Source organism: Danio aesculapii, chromosome 22 (genome assembly GCF_903798145.1).
Source record: "Danio aesculapii chromosome 22, fDanAes4.1, whole genome shotgun sequence".
Taxonomy (NCBI): domain Eukaryota; kingdom Metazoa; phylum Chordata; class Actinopteri; order Cypriniformes; family Danionidae; genus Danio; species Danio aesculapii.
The window spans coordinates 15,183,536-15,203,607 of record NC_079456.1 but is presented as its reverse complement, the minus strand read 5'-3'; the positions used below and the strand labels follow the sequence as shown (position 1 = coordinate 15,203,607).

Genomic DNA, 20,072 nt, shown 5'->3' with positions numbered 1-20,072 from the left:
GAGTATAATTATTTATTTATTTTTTTGCTTAACTTTATTTACTTTTTTGTTTACTTTGTTGTTTTGTCATTGCTTGGTTCTAAAATAACTGTTCTCATAAAATTATTTGTTTACTTATCAACAATATTAAAAGTGGGAAAATATTCAATCCATGTGATACTTCAGAAATTTTTATATGCCGATTTATTAAAAACACTGTTATAACATGTTATGGTTAACAACCTTGAAAACATTTGCGGTGCTTCATCTTTTTTGGTAATAATAATAATAATAATAATAATAATAATAATAATGATGATGATGATGATGATGATGATGATGATGATGATGATGATGATGATGATGATAATAATAATAATAATTTTTTTTTTCAAAAGTTGTCGATCTCAGTTGTAAGAGCAACAAATAATAACTTGACTTCTAGTTGATCAGTTGGAAAAGAGGCAAAAGATAGATTTTTCAGATGAATCATCTGTTGAACTGCATCCCAATCATCACAAATACTACAGAAGACCTATTGGAAGCTGCATGGACTCAACATTCTCACAGAAATCAGTCAAGTTTGATGAAGGAAAAATCATGGTTTTGGGTTACATAGGTATGGGGTATGCGAGAGATCTGCAGAGTGGAGGACAACATAAACAGCCTGAGATATCTAGACATTTGTGCTGCCCATTACATTACAAACCACAGGAGAGGGCAAATACCTCAGCCTCCACATCAAAGTTCATGAAAGCTTTTTTGCTCTTCATTTTGTCTTGCTTTTTGATGTTTTCGCATAGTTTTTGTTTTACTTTGTATTGGCTTTTCTTTGCTTGGCACTTTCTCTTGTTTTGTTTTACTTTGTGTCATTTGTTTCTTATTTGTTCTTAATTTTTGTTTTACCTTGCATTATATATTTTTTCTTTATTTTTGTCTTTTAATTAATTTTTTTATTTATCTTTTGCTTTGTTTTTGATAAATGCACAAATATCCTACAGTCACCATGTAATTTTTAATGTCTTATCATCTTTAAAGTGAACACTATTAGGCATAGTTACATTTGTAAAACAGAGAAACAGAAATGGTACTTCAGTTTGTGTGTCTGGTCTGATCTGAGGAAACTCAGTCAAGCTCTTGCCCTCTTGCTGTCATGATTTGATTTCCTCTGACCCGGTGCATAACTCTGTCAAGACGTCTTCGCTGGCCATTTTTCATCAATTGTGGATTGACGTTAATCTGTTTAAGAGCGAAACATCTGCTTCAGAACCAGAGGATCATCAGCTAAAGACATCAAATTCTGCTCTTTAAAGCACCTCAGCGTTCAGGAGATGAAATGTCCTGACTTCTGAGAGAGAGAATATTTTGGAGGTTTCTAAAAAATCTTTTTAAAAAATTTTCAACATTGGTGTAGTCTCAATAGGTACATATTTAAAGTTGTTAATGTTTTTTTTTTAAGTAAATGGGAGGACACAAGGTTTGAAAAGGTTTTTATTGAAAAAAATAATAATAATTATAATATAATATAATATAATATAATATAATATAATAGAATAGAATAGAATAGAATAGAATATCATATAATATAATATAATATAATATAATATAATATAATATAATATAATATAATATAATATAATATAATATAATATAATAAAATATAATATAAAAATTGTAACCAAATTAAGCACAAAAGCTAGTTAAAAATAGTTTAAACACAAATATAATAGAGTATTTATTTATTTTCTTTGTGTACATTCTAAATCAAACAGAAAGTAATAAAATATAATATAATACATTTGTGTACCAATAAACATGTGGGTTTATTTGTTTAATGCAATATATGATTCACGGCAGTATCATAGACATCACTTCAGGGTTATGCAATATAGTAATCAATTTTTTATTACACTCCCTGAAGCGACTATATTGTAAAATGAAATTTTAAAGCCATACAAATTATAACTCATTTAATTTAACTTAACCCACCCACGCCCAGTCTGTTTCTCAGTAGGAGATTCTGTGCAATATTTCCCGCAATAAACCCGATATAAAAGATCTCAGGACTGTCTAACACATAAATCATCCAACCAGCCACCGCTAGCTTTAATAAGTAGCGCTCGCAATCCCAAACACACCGCATGCAAAGGTATAATTCGATTAAACCCTGAGGAACGACCTGTTTTCACTTCTCCTGCTACATCAAACCGTCTCAGGATCAGATACCGACGTCAACAACTGCTAATACAATCAGACTGAGCTCCATTCCAGCAATCAGAGACGGCGAGATAGTAATGGAGTGATGCTTGAAGACTGCTTTCTCTGGTTAGCCAAACCGAACGCTATTTATTTTTTTCATTACGCCGGAGCCTTGCTATATATCACCCTTAACTTGTATGGAGCCTTATTTTATTGAATGAAAAAGGAAGAATTACAGCAGAAGAATGTGTGACAAAAACGCAATGGCTTTCATTTTACGAAATGTAATTGGTTCACTCAGAAATGGACATTTGTTTGATTGTTTTACTGAGCCGTATGGTTTTGTACAGAACGATATGCATTTATTACTATTTCCGTTGTCAAAAGTATCAAAGTATTGTAATGTGTCGAATCACTTTTTTGGGACCCTTTTGTAAAGGTGCTTAGAACAACAGTATGATATTAAAGGGGTATTTTTCAAAATGTAATTGGTTCACTTATGAAAGTTTGTTTTATTGTTTCCAATGAGTGGTATGGTTTGGTCAACACAATCTCACGGCAGTTTGTAATTTTTTGATTTAGTGGCTAATTCGTATGAATTTGTACAATCGCATTCATACAATTTAGTACAATTTGCTTATCCCCCTATGACGGTTGAGTTAGATACGGGGTTGGGTGCCATGCCTCCTTTTTAAAATTGTACATTTTCGTACCACTAAACTCATACGAATTTGCATGAATTAGCCACTAATCTCACAAAATGTAAAATACTTACATTTCCTTGTGAGATCGGTCTAGGTTTGTTACAGTACGGTACACATTTATTTTAATTTCCACTGTCAAAAGTACTTAAATATCGTAATGAATCATATCACTATTTTGGGACCCTTTTGTAAAAGTATCCAGAACAACAGTATGGCACTAAAAGGGTGTTTTACGAAATGTAATTGGTTCACTCATAAGTGGAAGGTTGTTTCATTGATTCCAATAAGCAGTATGGTTTAGACAACACAATCTCATGGCAATTCATAACTTTTTGATTTAGTGGCTAATTCAAAAGAATTCATACAATGTCATTTGTACAATTTAGTACAATTTGCTCATCCCCAATGACGGTTGGGTTTAGGGGAGGGGTGTCATGCCTGCTTTTTAAAGTTGTACATTTTCGTACAACTGAAAATTCATACAAATTAGCCACTTAACTGACAAAACGTAAAATACTTAGGTTTCCTCGTGAAATCAGGCTGGGTTTGGTACAGTACAGTACACATTTATTTCCATTTCCACCGTCAAAACTACTAAAATATTGTAATTAATCATATTACTTTTTAGGGACCTTTTTATAAAGGTACCTAGAACAACAGTCTGGTACTAAAAGGGTGTTTAACGAAAAATATATGGTTCACTCAGAAGTGGAAGTTTGTTTCATTGTCTCCAATGAGCAGTATGGTCTGGTACAGTACGGTACGCCTTTATTACCATTTCAACTGTCAAAAGTACCAAAATATTGAAATGTACTGTACCACATTTTTGGGAACCACTTCATTAAGTTACTTAGAACAACAGTACGACACTGGAGCTAGAGCTAAATTTTCTGAATGCTGGTTTACAGAGAATCATCACTTGCGTGTACAACAAGCCAGGAGAATGACACAAAGGAAGGGCCATTTTTAAATACACAACTGAAATATGATGCTTTAATAATACAATGACAGCGCACATTAACGTACCATGGTCGACCCGAGCTCAAACAAAGCTTGTTTTTTTCTTGTGACAAACATATCCAGAAGCAAGTACAGAATTTGCTGTATGTCATCCATTGTTGTTTAGACCACACAAAAAAGCTTCTCTTACTCATCAACAATCTTACCAAAAATTGTAAAGTTGTTTCCTTGTGTTTTAAAACTGTTTCGTGTCTACACAACATGGTTTTTGAAATGAACCGTATTTACTCATTGGGTGCAAATGCTATATTAAATATAAAAAGTCTGCATGAGGGGCTAGGTTTCCTCTTTCTTTTTGACATGATATGTGGTCTTTTTTTGAGCTAGAATGATGTTAATGTCAACTGAAATTAATTTAGATGTATGATTTTTCACTGACCTTTCAAGATGGTGAGACATTGTAAACTGACTGAAACCCTCAGCAGGTTGACCAGATACAAGCTAAAGAGATGAACCCTTTCAGCAATACAGTAGCACTTTTTGAAATATATTATAAAAAATGCTTAATGGAAATTTGAAGATGCGGATACATTTTGAAAATGAAGAGTTCAGATGCAAAAACCTCTCAATGCCATCTGAAATTTTATGGCAAAGAATAAGTCATTTCCATGGTCTTTAAAATGAAATAACTCAACAAAAACATAGGAGTCTAAGAAAAAAAATGCACATTTTCGATGGAAATTCCAGATGGCACTTACAGGTTTTTGCATCTGAGCACTTCGATTGCACAATGTGCACAACAAGTGGGATAAGTTGTTTTATCCAATAAGAAAACAGTTCATAAGCTACAATTGAAAACCTTTTACTGAATAAATTCCAGCCTTTGCATCAAAGAAGTCAAGTGATTTTGTTTTAAACAGATCATGTGATAGGAAAAATAGACACGGTATTGAATGACCACATTGTAAAACATCAGAAATCTTGTTTGAATCATTTTAAATCCCTTATATTTTAGTCCGTAATCAAAGGGGTCTGGTATTATTACTTTTAGAACTGTCATGAGTGGCCTCCAAAAGCCAGTTCATTGTATTTCTTTTTTCTTTTCTTTTTTTTCTTTTGAGGCGCTAGTCATTTATTATAGAAGAAAAAGAGCCTGCAGAGGCTTCTCCTACTCCAGCAAATTCCAGTTTTATTTTTGATATTTAGTGCCATGTTTTTTCAAGAAGTAACAATTTTGATCTCTTTTATTTATTAGATGTAAAAAAAACAATCACAAATGTTTTATGAAATATTTCAGTTTTGTGCATAAATATATTTCACGTCATTGAATGTAAACATCGCTAATAACTAAGGGTGTGACAAGGTGCTTACTCCACAAGACAAGTTTTTCACTATTTTAAGAAATCCTCAATGATGAAATATATGAATGGAAAATAGTCTTTTATTCAACTGAAAAAAAAATCACAAAACGGATCCAATCCAATCCTCGCTCCAATCTTCAATGCTAATATCACTCTCCGTCATGTTAACATCACAACTCACGAGACAACTTTTCATCTCGATGAGAAATCTTGTCGCGATTTAATCTTGTGAGATCTCATAACACGAGATCTCGTCACACCCCTACTAATAACTCATTCAAATCCAACAAAAAATGTTGGTGAACGATGAAAAGATCCACGAAAGAAAAATGCTAAAAAGGACAGAAAAATTCGAAGGATTTCAGTGGTCGATGGGTTCATTGCTACTGGATTTTCTGAATCGAAGCCAAGCCTTCATGAGCAGAAAGAATTAAAATGGCTATTAAAATGGCTAAAATGAGGATCATGTTGCGTTCACTGTAGTGATGAAAACAGGTTTCATTTATTATGTCAGATGGATCCAAATGATTTAAATCTGAGAGAAAATTTCTGGAAAATCCAACCAAATTTATGGCTAAGAAATCCCAGTCAGTGAACTGTGGAAGAGACTGTAGAAGAGTGATTGAATGTTCTGTCATTTTCATGACAACATAAAGAGATTTTGTTAAAGTGCCTTGGGTTTTTTGTAAAACACAGTTCTCCTTGTATAATATTAGCCACAATCACAGTTTCCTCATATTCTGCATGAAGAAGATTACATTTACTCTTGAACAAAATCAAGTGTTCATGTATTGTTCTTTTATTTTGATCTCCACTTTACATCTTGGGATGGCCTGGGGGTGACTAAATGAACAGCAAAGCTCCATTTTTTTTTAGGGAACTATCCCTTTAAAACATTTTTTCTTATCGCTTATTTTCTCTCTTCTTTTCTATGAGATGAAGCAGCTGAACGGTTTTTGATTCCCGTTTTATGGGCGTTTGATTATTACACTCGTTTGTTTAATATTAATGTCTAATTAACCCCCTTTTTTACCAGTCGTCCCCAGAGTAAGGAAACAAGTAGAAAGATAATGAATATTTAATGACTTCTTATCCATTTTCATTTTCTTTGTCATTGTTGTCTTCATACGACACATTCTGTTCGTTCTTCCACTTGATGAACTTGTAGACCTTATTTTGGAAATATTTAATGAGGCTTTGAGGGAGAAGCACAGCTTGTTCAATGACTTTACTTTTATGTATGATGAAAGTCAACAAAGTTTTAGTGGACAATAAGACTTCAGAACTTGCTTTCATTGTCGAACTCAAAATATAGTTAGTTTTGGAGGATGTTGAGAGAGAATATTTTATGTAAATCAAACTCCTGTACAGTATGTGCTATTTCTTTTTTAATGCAAGTAAACTTATTAAAGATAGAAATGTAGTTGGGCAGTATCAATGAATGAAGTTCATATAATTTATAAAATATGAATGCTAAACTATGAAGTGTTTTATTTAAAAAAATATAGGAACAGAGGAACAGAAAATGTGAAAGTTCTGGAAAAATATATTTTTGTATCTCTGCGATTTTTGTAACCGAGTATCATTCAGTTCCCTAAGCTTAAATTTTACATATTAATTACTGCAGACATAAATTGCCAATCCATTATCTGTATGCCCCAATACAAAACCAGCGCATGAAAAGCTACTAGTTGACATGTTTTTTAGCCATGTTTTCATTTGCATCAAATTAAATACTGACTCCATTCAAAAGAAGAATCTCCGCTGTGCTCTACATGAAGTACACAACAAGCCCATTCTCTGTAATTCATTTTCAGCGGGTTTGTGTCTGCCAGCGGCTGATAGCTCCAGCTCAGGCCGAGCGCTAAGAATAGTCCTGCTTGCTTTTGGCGTGTGTATGTAATCCATTCAAGGCTGCCAGGGGACTAAAGACGCCACTTCTCACACCTCTGGGATTGGTAAGTGCTGAGAGGGTGGGTTGAACACTGGTATGGTGGTGTGGTTTGGTGCCAAGGGACGCCTCTTCCTTCAATCTACAACTTTACACGACTCGCCGGTTATACGGGCGAAGAAATGTGTTGTGGTTCAGGTGACTGGGGAAAAGGATGTTGGGGAACTGCAGTGCCTTTTGCGTGCCTTTTTACTGATGTGTAATCACAGACGGTGTGTGAGCACTGAGAACTGCTTGTTTTTTTTTCAGTGGTACCATTTGTTAAAGGCTGAACTGACATGCAGCTGGGCTTAGTGGATTTGTGTGCTGCTGTGAAATATGGCAAGACATATCAGGAATGTACATTTTAAGATCGTGTGGATCAAGAAATCAAAATGATTTTTTTAGGTGAACAGTTAATCCATGCAAGCTATTCCACTGCAAAAAAAATTTTTTTGGTTGAAATATTATTATTATACTGAACATAGGTTTTATCAGGGTACACACACCGGCGCCGCAAGTCGGCGGCTGTCCTTGGCTGTCTGCGGCACCCAGCCACGACTCAGGACACTGTTCATATTCCTGCCGCGCCACAGAGTGCCATCTGATTAGTTTCATATTAAATATCATGCGAATGTGCGTGTCTGGTGTGTGATACTTTTAACTGTCATGTGTGCGCCGTGTCTCGGCATCGAGCGGCGCTTCTGGTATGTGACCTGCTTTAGGGTATACCAGATTTTTTCTAGATGTAATGTACTTGTTTACTCTGTCAGCCATAATTTAAGAGTTGGAACTTCTTTTTTCTTCCAAAGCTCAACTCATATGAAACAAACTGTTGTTGTACACATGTAAGTCTCAAAAATTCTTCGGAAACTTTAAATATAATCAATATAGGATCTGGTTCAATCAGAATGTCTAATGTATTTGAAGTGGTGTTAGTGAGACCTGTGGTCTGCATGGGTCCTAACACCCCAGTATATTGATGGGGACCAAATGTCTCATCCGAAAACCAAAAGTTACACTTTATTTTGATGGTCCCTTTAAGACATTTTGTTGAATATAAGTTACATTACAACTACATGCCAACTAATTCTCATTAGAGTAAAAGTAGACTGTAAAGTTCTGGTTAATGCAAGTTGACATGTACTTGCAAAGTTTCTTATAATCAATTGAAGGTCTGTGGAGCAGTGTCTGTAGATAGTCTATTAATAGTCTCTAAAGTTCTAGTGGACATGTGATTGCAATGTAAATTAAAATGTGTCATCATAATGTGTTAAAGGGACCATCAAAATAAAGTGATACCAAAAGAAATATCTTAAAGTATAAGTGTGCCACAATTATTGGCACTGTCAGTGTTGTTTTTGTCAATGTAAATAAGGACAAAAATGTCTAAGATATGTTAAACCGAGGTCCTGACTCTCTGTGGTCATTGAAAATCCCAGGATGTCCTTTGAAAAATAGTAGGGGTTTAATCCTGGCCAAATTTGCCCACTGGCCTCTGTCCATCATGGCCTCTTAACCATCCCCATATCATAAATGGCTTCATCACTCTTGTCTCACTTAGTCTGGCGCTGGCGTCGGCGTCGTGTCATCCAGGTGGATGCTGCACTGGTGGTGGATGAGGAGATTCCCCCTCAAAAATGTTTAATGCACTTTAAGTGTCCAGATATAAAAATGTAAGGAGTTATTATTAATAAGGTTGTATTATTTAATGCATTTACTAACATGCATTTACAAACAATAAACAATACTTTTATTAAAGTATCTGTTCGTCAGTTAACATTATTTCATGAAAATGCAGTTGTTTATTTTTAATGCGTTTACTCAAATGATGTTAACAAGCATGGATTTGAATGTTAATAATGTATTAGCAAAGGTTGAACTATGATTAATAAATGCTGTACAAGCATTGTTCATAATTAGTTAATTAGTACATTAAGGAAACCTTACTGTAAAGTGTGACCACATTTTTATTTTTATTTAGTCAGTCTTGAATGACGATGAATACAATATTTCCCACCTTTTTATTTTTATTATTTGCTTTTCCATCAAGACAATGCAAGACATGTAGAGGAATTGTGCCAATTTATTATGTCTTATTACTGTATGTCCTATGTTCTCCACAAACAAGGAGAGGGAGAAAAGCACAAGACATTGTCTCAGAAAAATGATTCCAGAAATGTAATTTTGCGTGATATTATCATCAAATTCAAAACATATACTCAGGAGATGTGTGGCTTTTGATCTTTTCTGTATTGCTCCAGGACTAATTTCATATATTCGTTTATGAAATAATAAAATGTTTAGTTTGATGCAATTTTTTTACATTGCTAAAACATCTGTAACTTTTTTTTTCAGTTTTGAGCATTATAAACTCTAGATGATGGATAGTAAAGCACAAAGTGTCTTCTTTCCAAAGATACATGAACTGTGAATATAGACCAAATTATTTGCCAGCAGTTACTGTTTTAGTTTGGGAAGGTCATTTTTGAGAGCGCTAACAAGTAATGTATTGTTTCAAACTACTAAACATTTCAACATCAAACATTATCGAAGCAGAGATCAGGGTGCAACTTGAATGTAAAAATGAATGGAAAACACCTGTGAATCACACAATGCAGCAGGTGTTAATTAATGGATTTAACAGTGAAGGTTAAAAGGTTATTCAAATCTTTTTAGCCACTTTATTTGATAAAATGAAGATATTTTATGTCATTAAGTATAATCTGCAATCCTGAACGCTTAAAGTGCATGTTACTCGTCAATGTTTAATTTGAAATAGTGCTGTGATTGTGTTTCTCTGTAGGTGGTAAACTGTGGTGGGCAGATGATGTTCTCGCTCAGCTGGGCACAGTTAACAAGAGGGATGGAAAAAACCTGACGGTTCTCCGAAACAAGACCACAGGCCTCGTCCACATCAAAGTCTATGACAAAGACACTCAGAAAGGTAAAAAAGAAACACATCTCTGAATGTTTTGTCTCAAAAAAAAGCCAGACTAAACAGCTTCACTGGAGTGATTAAGGTCAAAGCAAAGATCTTTTTAAAGTCAAAAAACGTTTATGTTTGTTTGATCACAACCAGCAACAAGAACCAGCAATATCAACGGTTCCCAGACTTTTTGAGCATAGAATTCTGTCCCTTCTCTGACTTTTTGAATGGGTTTCTCATCATTCAATGCTGGATAGCAATCTTTAACACACAAAAAACCTTAATTCCAGCAATTAAATGTTAAAACTAAATAATTTAGGAGAAATGTATTTAATAAATGAATAAATTAATTTAATAAATTACATTAAACAATGTAAACAGAAATGTACCAAAAATGTAATCACATTAATTGTATTGATTTATACAGCAGGGGCGTCGCTAGACACCATAAAAATCGTCAGTGCCCCAGTAAATGCTTTGAAATACAATTTACTTTATATGCAAGTGTACTTATTAAGAGTGGTAATCCCAGAATAAAGACATTATTCTCTACGTGCAACTGAACCAACGATGGTGAAGGCAATGTAGTTTAATCAAAAAGCAAATTGAGCATGTGCGCAGAAAAAACATACCCGCACGCCTCACACACCACTCCTTCTCACGTGCCACTCATGCATTGTAAAACTGGTGTACCAGTGTTTTATGTGGAGGTGTCGGCACACAGTGAGTTTTGCAAGTCGACAAATCAACGTTTAAATGATATGATGATGATCTTATTTAGACTAAGCATGGCTCCTGATAGATTTTTTAGCATGAAGCAAAAAGGAGGAATGAAGAGTCAGGGAGGTAAGACTTAATAAACCTACACTGTAAGGAAATTTCAGATTTTCACATGTTACTGTAATTGTTCACAGTAAATTACATTAGTATCACTTTACAGGATTTAACTGTTAATATTGTAAAGTAATGTGTTGCATTCTGAATTTTATTGTGTAATTAATTAAATTAGCATGATTACAGCAAATTAATGTAAAAAGGGCTATATCTTTTGCATGTTAGTTATAGGAATTTCAAACTATTTTTATTTCATTCAACATAGACAATAATAGAAATGAATTTTTATACTAGTATTGGCCCTTTTTTGATATTTAGAAATAACAGAATGTTATTGCAGCCCCAAAAACAATTTGGTTACATCTTCAAAAATAACGACATGAATGTCATAGTAAATTTTCGTTTTTGAGGGCACTGCATCTTTATTTGATTTTGTAAGTTTAACATGGAAATATGAAATAATTTTTAATGAATATTACTTTGTGCTTGGCCAAAAGCATAGTAAACTGTAAAAAAGCAATTGATTCATTAAACCAAACACTGTTAAACACACAAAATGATTTGAACGTCAGGGTAAATGTCAGAATGACTAGCTGAGGAAATCCTGCTTCACAGTAAAATATAGTTAATGCTACAAGATAATACTGTGAAATCACAGTAATGGACTTTACTATCTAATTAGATGTTACACTATATAGCTGTAATTTAGTGTAACAAAATCACAGTAAATTACTGTGAACTACCACACTGTAAGTTCTAGTGAATTTAAATACAATATTTTACTGTGAAAGTAATGCAATTATAAGCCAGTAACTTACTGTGAATTTAAGGTAAATATTTTTAATTGGCCAAGAGTCTGGTCTAGACAGCACACAACAGATAATTCTATAAAACATTTTTTTTATATATATGTTTTTTCATTTTTAGAATTGTCTATAATATTTCATTCTAATGAAATTAACATTCATGCAAAAGATTTATTAAAATATCCTAGCATCACTCCTGTTATTTAACTGTAACTTCTGTTATTTATTTAGAATAATATTTGTATAATTTGTTGAAGTTAAAGTCAGAATTATTAGCCCCCCCTGTTTATTTTTTCCCCCAATTTCTGTTTACAACATTTTTTAACACATTTCTAAACATAATAGTTTTAATAATTCATTTGTAATAACTGATTTATTTTATCTTTGCCATGATGACAGTAAATAATATTTTACAAGATATTTTCAAGACACTTCTACTGTATATAGCTTAAAGTGACATTTAAAGGCTTAACTAGTTAACTAGGTTAATTAGGTTAACTAGGCAGGTTAGGGTAACTAGGCAAGGTATTGTAGAAAGATGGTTTGTTCTGTAGACAATAGAAAAAAAAAATAGCTTAAAGGGGCTAATAATTTTGACCTTAAAATGGTTCATAAAAAGTTTAAAACTGCTTTTATTCTTGCAGAAATAAAACACAAAAGACTTTATCCAGAAGAAAAAATATTATCAGACATACTGTGAAAATTTTCTTGCTCTGTTAAACATCATTTGGGAAATATATAAAAAAAAAATACATTCAAAGGTGGGCTATAAATGACTTTAACTATATAATATAATTGTTTTTTGTTTTTTTTTTGGTTTTGTTTTAGGGGGAGCTGTGCCCCAGTAGAGCTTTCTGTCTTCCTCAGAGTTGTTGTCTTGTGTCTAGTCCAAAAATACATCAGAAATTCTAAATTCTTATATCAAAAAGCTATTCTAGACAAGTACAAAATAGTGTTTGTTTCTCAGAAATTAGAGTCGAATTAAGTGAATTTTTTTCAGAGAAAAATAGTCTGCAAGTAAGGTAAGTTATTCTTGCTTTAGAAACCCATGTTTGAAATAAGATTATTTTACTTACAATAATGTCCCATTATTTTCTTGTTTTAAGGAAAAACTCATTAAATATTTGACTGAAAACAAAACAATTTTACTTGTCTAGAAAATGCTTCTTGATTTAATAAAGCTTAGAAATTTGGACTTGAACCATGGCAAAAACTATAAGCAAGGAAGTATGTTATGCAGCGTACATGACTAGAATGCCGGTTATGTTTCATACAGGTTTAAATTCCTACGGCCGCACATTGTCAAAGCCCTTTCCTCTTATGAATTATGGCCAAAGACATTCATATCACTGACAGGTCTATTAGCAGTGCAGTGCTTGATCCTTTAAACGCTCTATTAGGATGAAAAAAACTGGCAATTAGGGGCTCTTTAAGGTAAATCTTTTCGCTTCCTCTTCAAATCGTCTTATACCAATTAGCTCGCTCATTTATCTCTCTGACACCGACCTCACGGGAGCGAAGCCCGTCTCATTACGCCACTTCAAATGAGCCAAGTTGAGTCTTTCCGACAAGGTGTCCGAAGAACAAAGTCAAAGCACCATCGCTTCTTCTAGTTCTGTGTTTCTGATGTTTCTGAATTTGGTTTAAGAAAACACACAATCTTGCAAGTTACAGATTTGCTTTAAAGGAAAATTTTACTTTGTTTTTTTATATTAATAATTTTAGTTCCAGAGGTAAACAGTTGAGGAATCTGTTTAGAGGAAGTTGAGAAATCCATTTACCATTTTGGAATCCATTCACCTGATATCTGGGACTGGCAAGAGCACTTTTAACTTAGCTTAGCTTAGCATAGGTCATTGAATTGGATTAGACCATTAGCATGTCTCTCAAAAATGACCAAAGAGTTTCAGTAATTTTCTTTTGTTCAATAATCTGTCAGAACATAATCCAAATGTAAATTAATTAATATAGATGATCCCCTTAAAAAGAATTGAAAAAGGACAGAGGTAACAGATTAAAGCACCAAATGTAAACGCATCTTAAAACCAACAGTAAATAAAGCTGTAGTTGATGATGATAATGATAATGATGATGAGTGCATAATTCATAATTCTTCTCATAGGTCGCAATCCTTGTGTCCTGAATAATGGCGGGTGTTCGCAAATATGCCTTCCGACTTCTGAAATCACTCGAACTTGTTCTTGTACTACGGGATACAATCTGCGTCAGGACAGGTCGACTTGTGAAGGTATGTTTACTGGTTCTGATTGAAAATACCTTTGAGTCTTTGAGGTATGTGTTAGTTTCAAAAGCATGTTTACCTGAGAAGTTTGTTTGTTTGTTTGTTTGTTTAATTGTCGTTGGTAGGTCTTCAGTCGTTCCTGATGTACTCCGTTAATGAAGGTATACGAGGACTGTCTCTCGATCCCAGCGATAACTCTGAAGTTTTGACGCCGCTATCTGGCACTTTATTTGCTGTGGGTCTGGACTATCATGCCAGTAAGTGCACTTTCTTTCTTTCTTTCTTTCTTTCTTCTTTCTTTCTTTCTTTCTTTCTTTCTTTCTTTCTTTCTTTCTTTCTTTCTTTCTTTCTTTCTTTCTTTCTTTCTTTCTTTCTTTCTTTCTTTCTTTCTTTCTTTCTTTCTTTCTTTCTTTCTTTCTTTCTTTCTTTCTTTCTTTCTTTATTTATTTATTTATTTATTTTATCTAGATTTTAATTTAAATTTGTGTTGTATAACTTGTTACCCATTATCTGTAGTTTTAGTTTTGGTGTTTTCATTTTAGTAATTTTATGTTGATTTGATATTTGTATTATATATATATATATATATATATATATATATATATATATATATATATATATATATATATATATATATATATATATATATATATATATATATATATATATATACAGAAATACAATGCATCCGGAAAGTATACATGGCACTTCACGTTTTTCACATTTTTTGTTACAGCCTTATTCCAAAATGAAATCAATTAATTTTATTTCCTCAAAATTCTACACACAATACACCATAATAAAAAAGCTTTTTTTTTAATTGTTGCAAATTTATTAAAAATAAAAAACCTGAAAAATGACATTTACATATGTATTCACAGTCTTTCCTCAATACTTTGTTGATGCACCTTTGGCAGCAATTACAGCCTCAAGTATTTTTCAATATGATGCCACAAGCTTGGCACACCTATCTTTGGGAATTTTTACCCATTCCTTTTCGCAGTACCTCTCAAGCTCTATAAGGTTGGATGGGAAGCGATGGTGTACAGCCATTTTCAGATCTCTCCAGAGATGTTCAATAGGATTTAGGTCTGGGCTCTGCCTGGACCACTCAAAGACATTCACAGAGTTGCTGTGAAACCACTCCTTTGATATTTTGGCGGTGTGCTTTGGGTCATTATCCTGCTGGAAGATAAACGGTTGCCCCAGCCTGAGGTCAAGAGCACTCTGAAGCAGGTTTTCATTCAGGATGTGTCTGTACATTGCTGCATTCATGTTTCCCTCCATCCTGACTAGTCTTCCAGTTCCTGCTGCTGAAAAACATCCACACAGCATGATGCTGCCACCACCATGTTTCACTGTAGGGATGGTATTAGCCTGGTGATGAGCGGTGCCTGGTTTTCTCCAAATGTAACCCCTGGCATTCACTCCAAAGGGTTAAATTTTAGTCTCATCAGACCAGAGAATTTTGTTTCTTATAGTCTGAGAGTCCTTTAGATGCCTTTTGGCAAATTCCATAAGGGGAGTGGCTTCCATCTGGCCACTCTACCATACAGACCTGATTGGTGGATGGCTGCACAGATGGTTGTCCTTCTGTACGGTTCCCCTCTCTCCCCAGAAGAATGCTGGAGCTCAGACAGAGTGATCATCGGGTTTTTTACTACCTCCCTGACTAAGGCCCTTCTCCCCCGATCACTCAGCTTAGATGGACAGCCTGGTGGTTGCAAACATCTTCCACTTACAGATGATGGGGGGCCACTGTGCTCAGTGGAACTTTCAGAGCAGCCGAAATTTTTTTTGTGACCTTCCCCAGCCTTGTGCCTTGAGACAATCCTGTCTCGGAGGTCTACAGACTATTCCTTTGTCTTCATGCTTGATTTGTGCTTTGAGATGCACTGTCAACCCTGGGACCTTATATAGACAGGTGTATGCAGGGGTGTAACAACCGGGGGGATGGGGGATACATCCCCCTCACTTTTAGAGACAGACCATTTAGAAACAGGTGATTAATAATTAAATGAACGTAACTTTTGGATTTCATTCAGCTGTCCCCCCCACTTTTAAAATGCCCCTGGGTGTATGCCTTTTCAAATCATGTCCAATCAACTGAATTTACCACAGGTGAACTCTTGAACAATTAAGCTGCTGAAACATCTCAAGAATGATCAGTGGAAACAGAATGTAGACCCAAAGTAATTATGCATTACCATGCCCTGTGTACAACAATAAATCACCCCTTGACACAAGGGAAACTTTCTATTGCCGAGTATCTGCCAGTATTGGGACAGATTTATGTATATAGTGCAGTAATTGGACAGCTGTCTCCACACTGAGACAGAAATGACACTTTTTGCATCAGCGACAGACAGTTCGTAGCTCTGCATTTGCATGATAGAGCAAACATTGGCATTGCATTGCATGTCTATACAATTTTTTCATTGCGAGATGAGTTGAAGAGTGGTGTTATGATGTTATGACAGATGGAAGATAATCGAAACAGATTAGCTGGACAGATGAGGCGATGTCTCATAACAATGTGAATGGGCTTCCATTGGAGTTTTTGTCAAATGGGACATAATGTAAATTTCCAGCCGGGTGCATGAAGCTTCAGATAATTTTGTGTCGCCAAGTCAAAGCTATTTTCATAAAAAACGCTTTTGAAAGGGACAGGCCTTGGGAGCCAGGACAATCACCACTACTTTGTGCCTTTTTAGCCTCTATTGTTTTGGAGAAGAGGCAGTTTTGGATGAGAGCAAAAGGGCAAAGATATTTTGGTGGCCAGTTGAACCATTTTTTCAGGTAAAGCTTGGCATGTGAACGTGGCTCATCAAAACATATTTTGAAGGCACGTTTTATTCCAAATAGGCCATCACCACAAGAACTCACTAATTCCTATGCCTCTTTGACAAAAGAAATGCTTTTAACAGCATTAAAAGCTGTTTTTGAGTGGCTGTCATTTAAATATTAACAGGGCGACAACAAGGGTACTATTAAGTTAAGATAAACTAAGAAAAATCTCAGTAGTATATCAGTAGGCACTAAGGTGCATCCCTAATTAAAATTACCCCTGTAACACACCTGTCAACATTGGGATGTGAAAATAAGGGACAGTCACATACATAATTTGACTGATATGGAGATTGAATGTGAAGGGCAATGGCACATCTCTTTAATGGAAAGGAAAGGAATGCAGCCATTTTTATAATCAGTTCAAAGTGTTTTTGAATAAATATATAATATATATATATATATATATATATATATATATATATATAATTATTATTATTGTTATTATTATTTAAACTAAAGTATAATTCTCTTAAACAGTTCGTCGTTATTTTTACAGTTGAGAGCAAGGATGTCACCTGGTTTTACAGTGGTACTATGGGGGGAGGATCGCCTCAGTGTAAATGTTACTGCCACCTTTCATAGAAAGAATAAAAATAAGCGAGAAATACAGGGACATATTTAAATAGGATAATAGCTGGATATAACGGTATAATACAGAATAATCCTGGGGAAAAAAAAACAGGAGAGTTTGCCCTGTAATGGCAAAAACAGCATATTAATTGCAGGATCTACTCCATGGTCTGGATGACAGGGCATTTTTGATTAATTCCCAGGAGTATTTGTTTGGTTGGGTCCAACTTGAATATTTCCCCCTTTGTTGTGATCATGGCCTGATGACTGGTTGCGTTAAACATCTGTTGTGATCATAGTCCATGGATGGTAGGCATTTGGCAGGGCGCCCATTAGGGGGATTATTGCAGGGGTTGACAATGTGCTGAAAATAAAAGGAGGCATCTCTAGTGCGAGGCCTAGTTATGTGATTTAATAGGGGTTAACATCAATCCTAAATAACCAAATGGTTGAATTATTGCAACTTTTAGAAAACGACACCTTATACTGGACAGACATGGGCTCCAACAAAATCTCTAGGTCCAGTCGAGATCAGACCTGGAGAGAAGACATCATCACAAGTGGTCTTGGGCGTGTTGAAGGACTTGCGGTGGACTGGATTGCTGGTGCGTTTCTCTTCTTTTAGCATTTCTGTTTTTTTCCTAGTAGCCTTGATGTTGTCAGGCTTATTGTTTCTCTGTTGGTTCAGGGTCTTTGTTGCTTTGCATCCAAAGGTAATATTTACTGGGCGGACCATGGCTTAAATCTCATTGAGGTTGCGCGATTGAATGGTATGTACCGTGCAGTGGTCATATCGGAAGAACTCGATCAACCTAGAGCCATTGCTGTACACCCAGTGAAGGGGTATGTATTTGCCTTTAACATTGCTCTGTGGGTTATTTGTTTCTAGTGCTTAGCTTCTGTTTCACCCAAGTATAGCAACAGTGTTTAAATGAACAACCTATGATTGTCTAGAGAACCGTTAGTGTGTGCAATTAGCATCTCAAAGCTTGTTAACTGCAGATGTAAGTCCTCCTTAAAGCCCTATGATTTCCTTTGCATGCTCGTTAATAGGAGAGGGCCATCATAATCTTGACCTTGTGTTTGTAATGAGTTACCTCATTATCTACGGCTTTGTATTGTTAAAGTTCAGTATAAACATTAAGGTTTAAAAAACTATTTCAAATCCCTATTGGGGTATTATGTTGTTTGTCTTACTAAGACATTTAAGTCACTTTTTAAAATTGGATTAGCCATGAGCAACTTCATTTAGTAGATCACTGTTGCCTTTTTTATAATCAATATGACATATGACGGGTGTACAAACATGCTCCAGGAAGGCCATTGTTGTGCAGACTTTAGCTCGGACCCTGATTAAACACAGCTGAACTACATAATCATGGTCTTTAGACTTCAGACTTCTAAGGAAGTGTATTGTAGCTAAACTGAGCAGGAAGGAGCAAGATGTTGGCCCTCATTGAGCAAGATTGGACACCTTTGTGATATAATATTGGAGTAACTTTTCTTAGACATTTTTTTTTTTGTATTTTTGACTTGTTTACTGTTGCATGCTATTCCAAAGAAGGGTTTTTTTCCTTATAGACTGTATTGAAATAAATGATTTTCAGTATTCCTTGGCAACTGAAAGGACCAAAAGCTCAATGATGGGTGTACAAACCTGCTCCAGGAAGGCCATGGCTGTGCAGAGTTTAGCTCAGACCCTGATTAAACGCATCTGAACTAAATAATCATAGTCTTTAGACTCACTAGAAACTTCCAGGGAAGGGTTTTGAAGCTAAACCAAGCAAGATGTTGGCCCTCAATGAGCAATATTAGACACTTTTGTGAAATGATATTGGAGTAACTTTTCTTACACATTTTTGGTCTATTTGACCTATTTATTGCTGCATGCTATTCCAAAGAAGTTTGTCCTTATAGTCTATCATCAAATAAACTATTTTCACTATTCCTTGACCCTGATTAAACACATCTGAACTAAATAACCATAGTCTTTAGACTCACTAGAAACAACCAGGTAAGGGCTGTGGAGCTAAACTAAGCAAGATGTTGGCCCTCGATGAGCAAGATTTTGTATTTTGTATTTTGTGTTTGATATGGGAGTAACATTCTTACAATGTAAGTATTCTTACACATTTTTGGTCTATTTGACTTATTTATTGTCTGTCATCAAATAAACTATTTTCACTATTCTTTGGCAATTGAAATTAGCAAGAACTCATTATTCAAAACTACATTATTTGAAGAGATTGGATTACTTAAATCAAGTCCTGTTCTACATTTTGTATCATTAAAAATTTTATAGTATGTAACTTTGTAACTTTATGTAACATTGTAACTTTTAAAGGGACATCTTTGTACTTGTACCTAAAATGTGTATAATGGTACCTTAAGCGTCCATATTATTATACTCAGGTGACAGTGTACGTCTTTAAGAGATAAATAAAACAATAAGGAATAAGGTAAGAAAGTGTTTAGAAAACATCTTTGTGTTTCTAAAGGTACAACATGAGTGAAATGTTCTTGGACACAAAAAGGGTACAAATTTAGCATATTTTTTTCACTTAGAAATGGGCTGTGAATGATAGAGAAGTGTAAAATCAGAACCTAATTAGGATTTCTGAAATTCCCAGGAGGACTTGAACACAGTATAACCACAGCCAAACTAAGCCTGTTTTCACTGTAACCAGAGATAAATCTTAGAGTGCAAA

At 34.6% G+C, this 20,072-nt stretch overlaps 1 protein-coding gene across 1 annotated transcript in view; it reads left to right on the top strand.

Annotated features, from left to right (window-relative positions):
- lrp1ba (low density lipoprotein receptor-related protein 1Ba) overlaps positions 1-20,072 on the top strand; it is a 407,482-nt gene that overhangs the window by 180,622 nt on the left and 206,788 nt on the right. Inside the window, 5 exon segments of the mRNA XM_056448564.1 lie at positions 9,940-10,080; positions 13,825-13,950; positions 14,070-14,201; positions 17,835-17,969; positions 18,078-18,207. Of these exon segments, the coding sequence (XP_056304539.1) occupies positions 9,940-10,080; positions 13,825-13,950; positions 14,070-14,201; positions 17,835-17,969; positions 18,078-18,207 (664 nt within the window).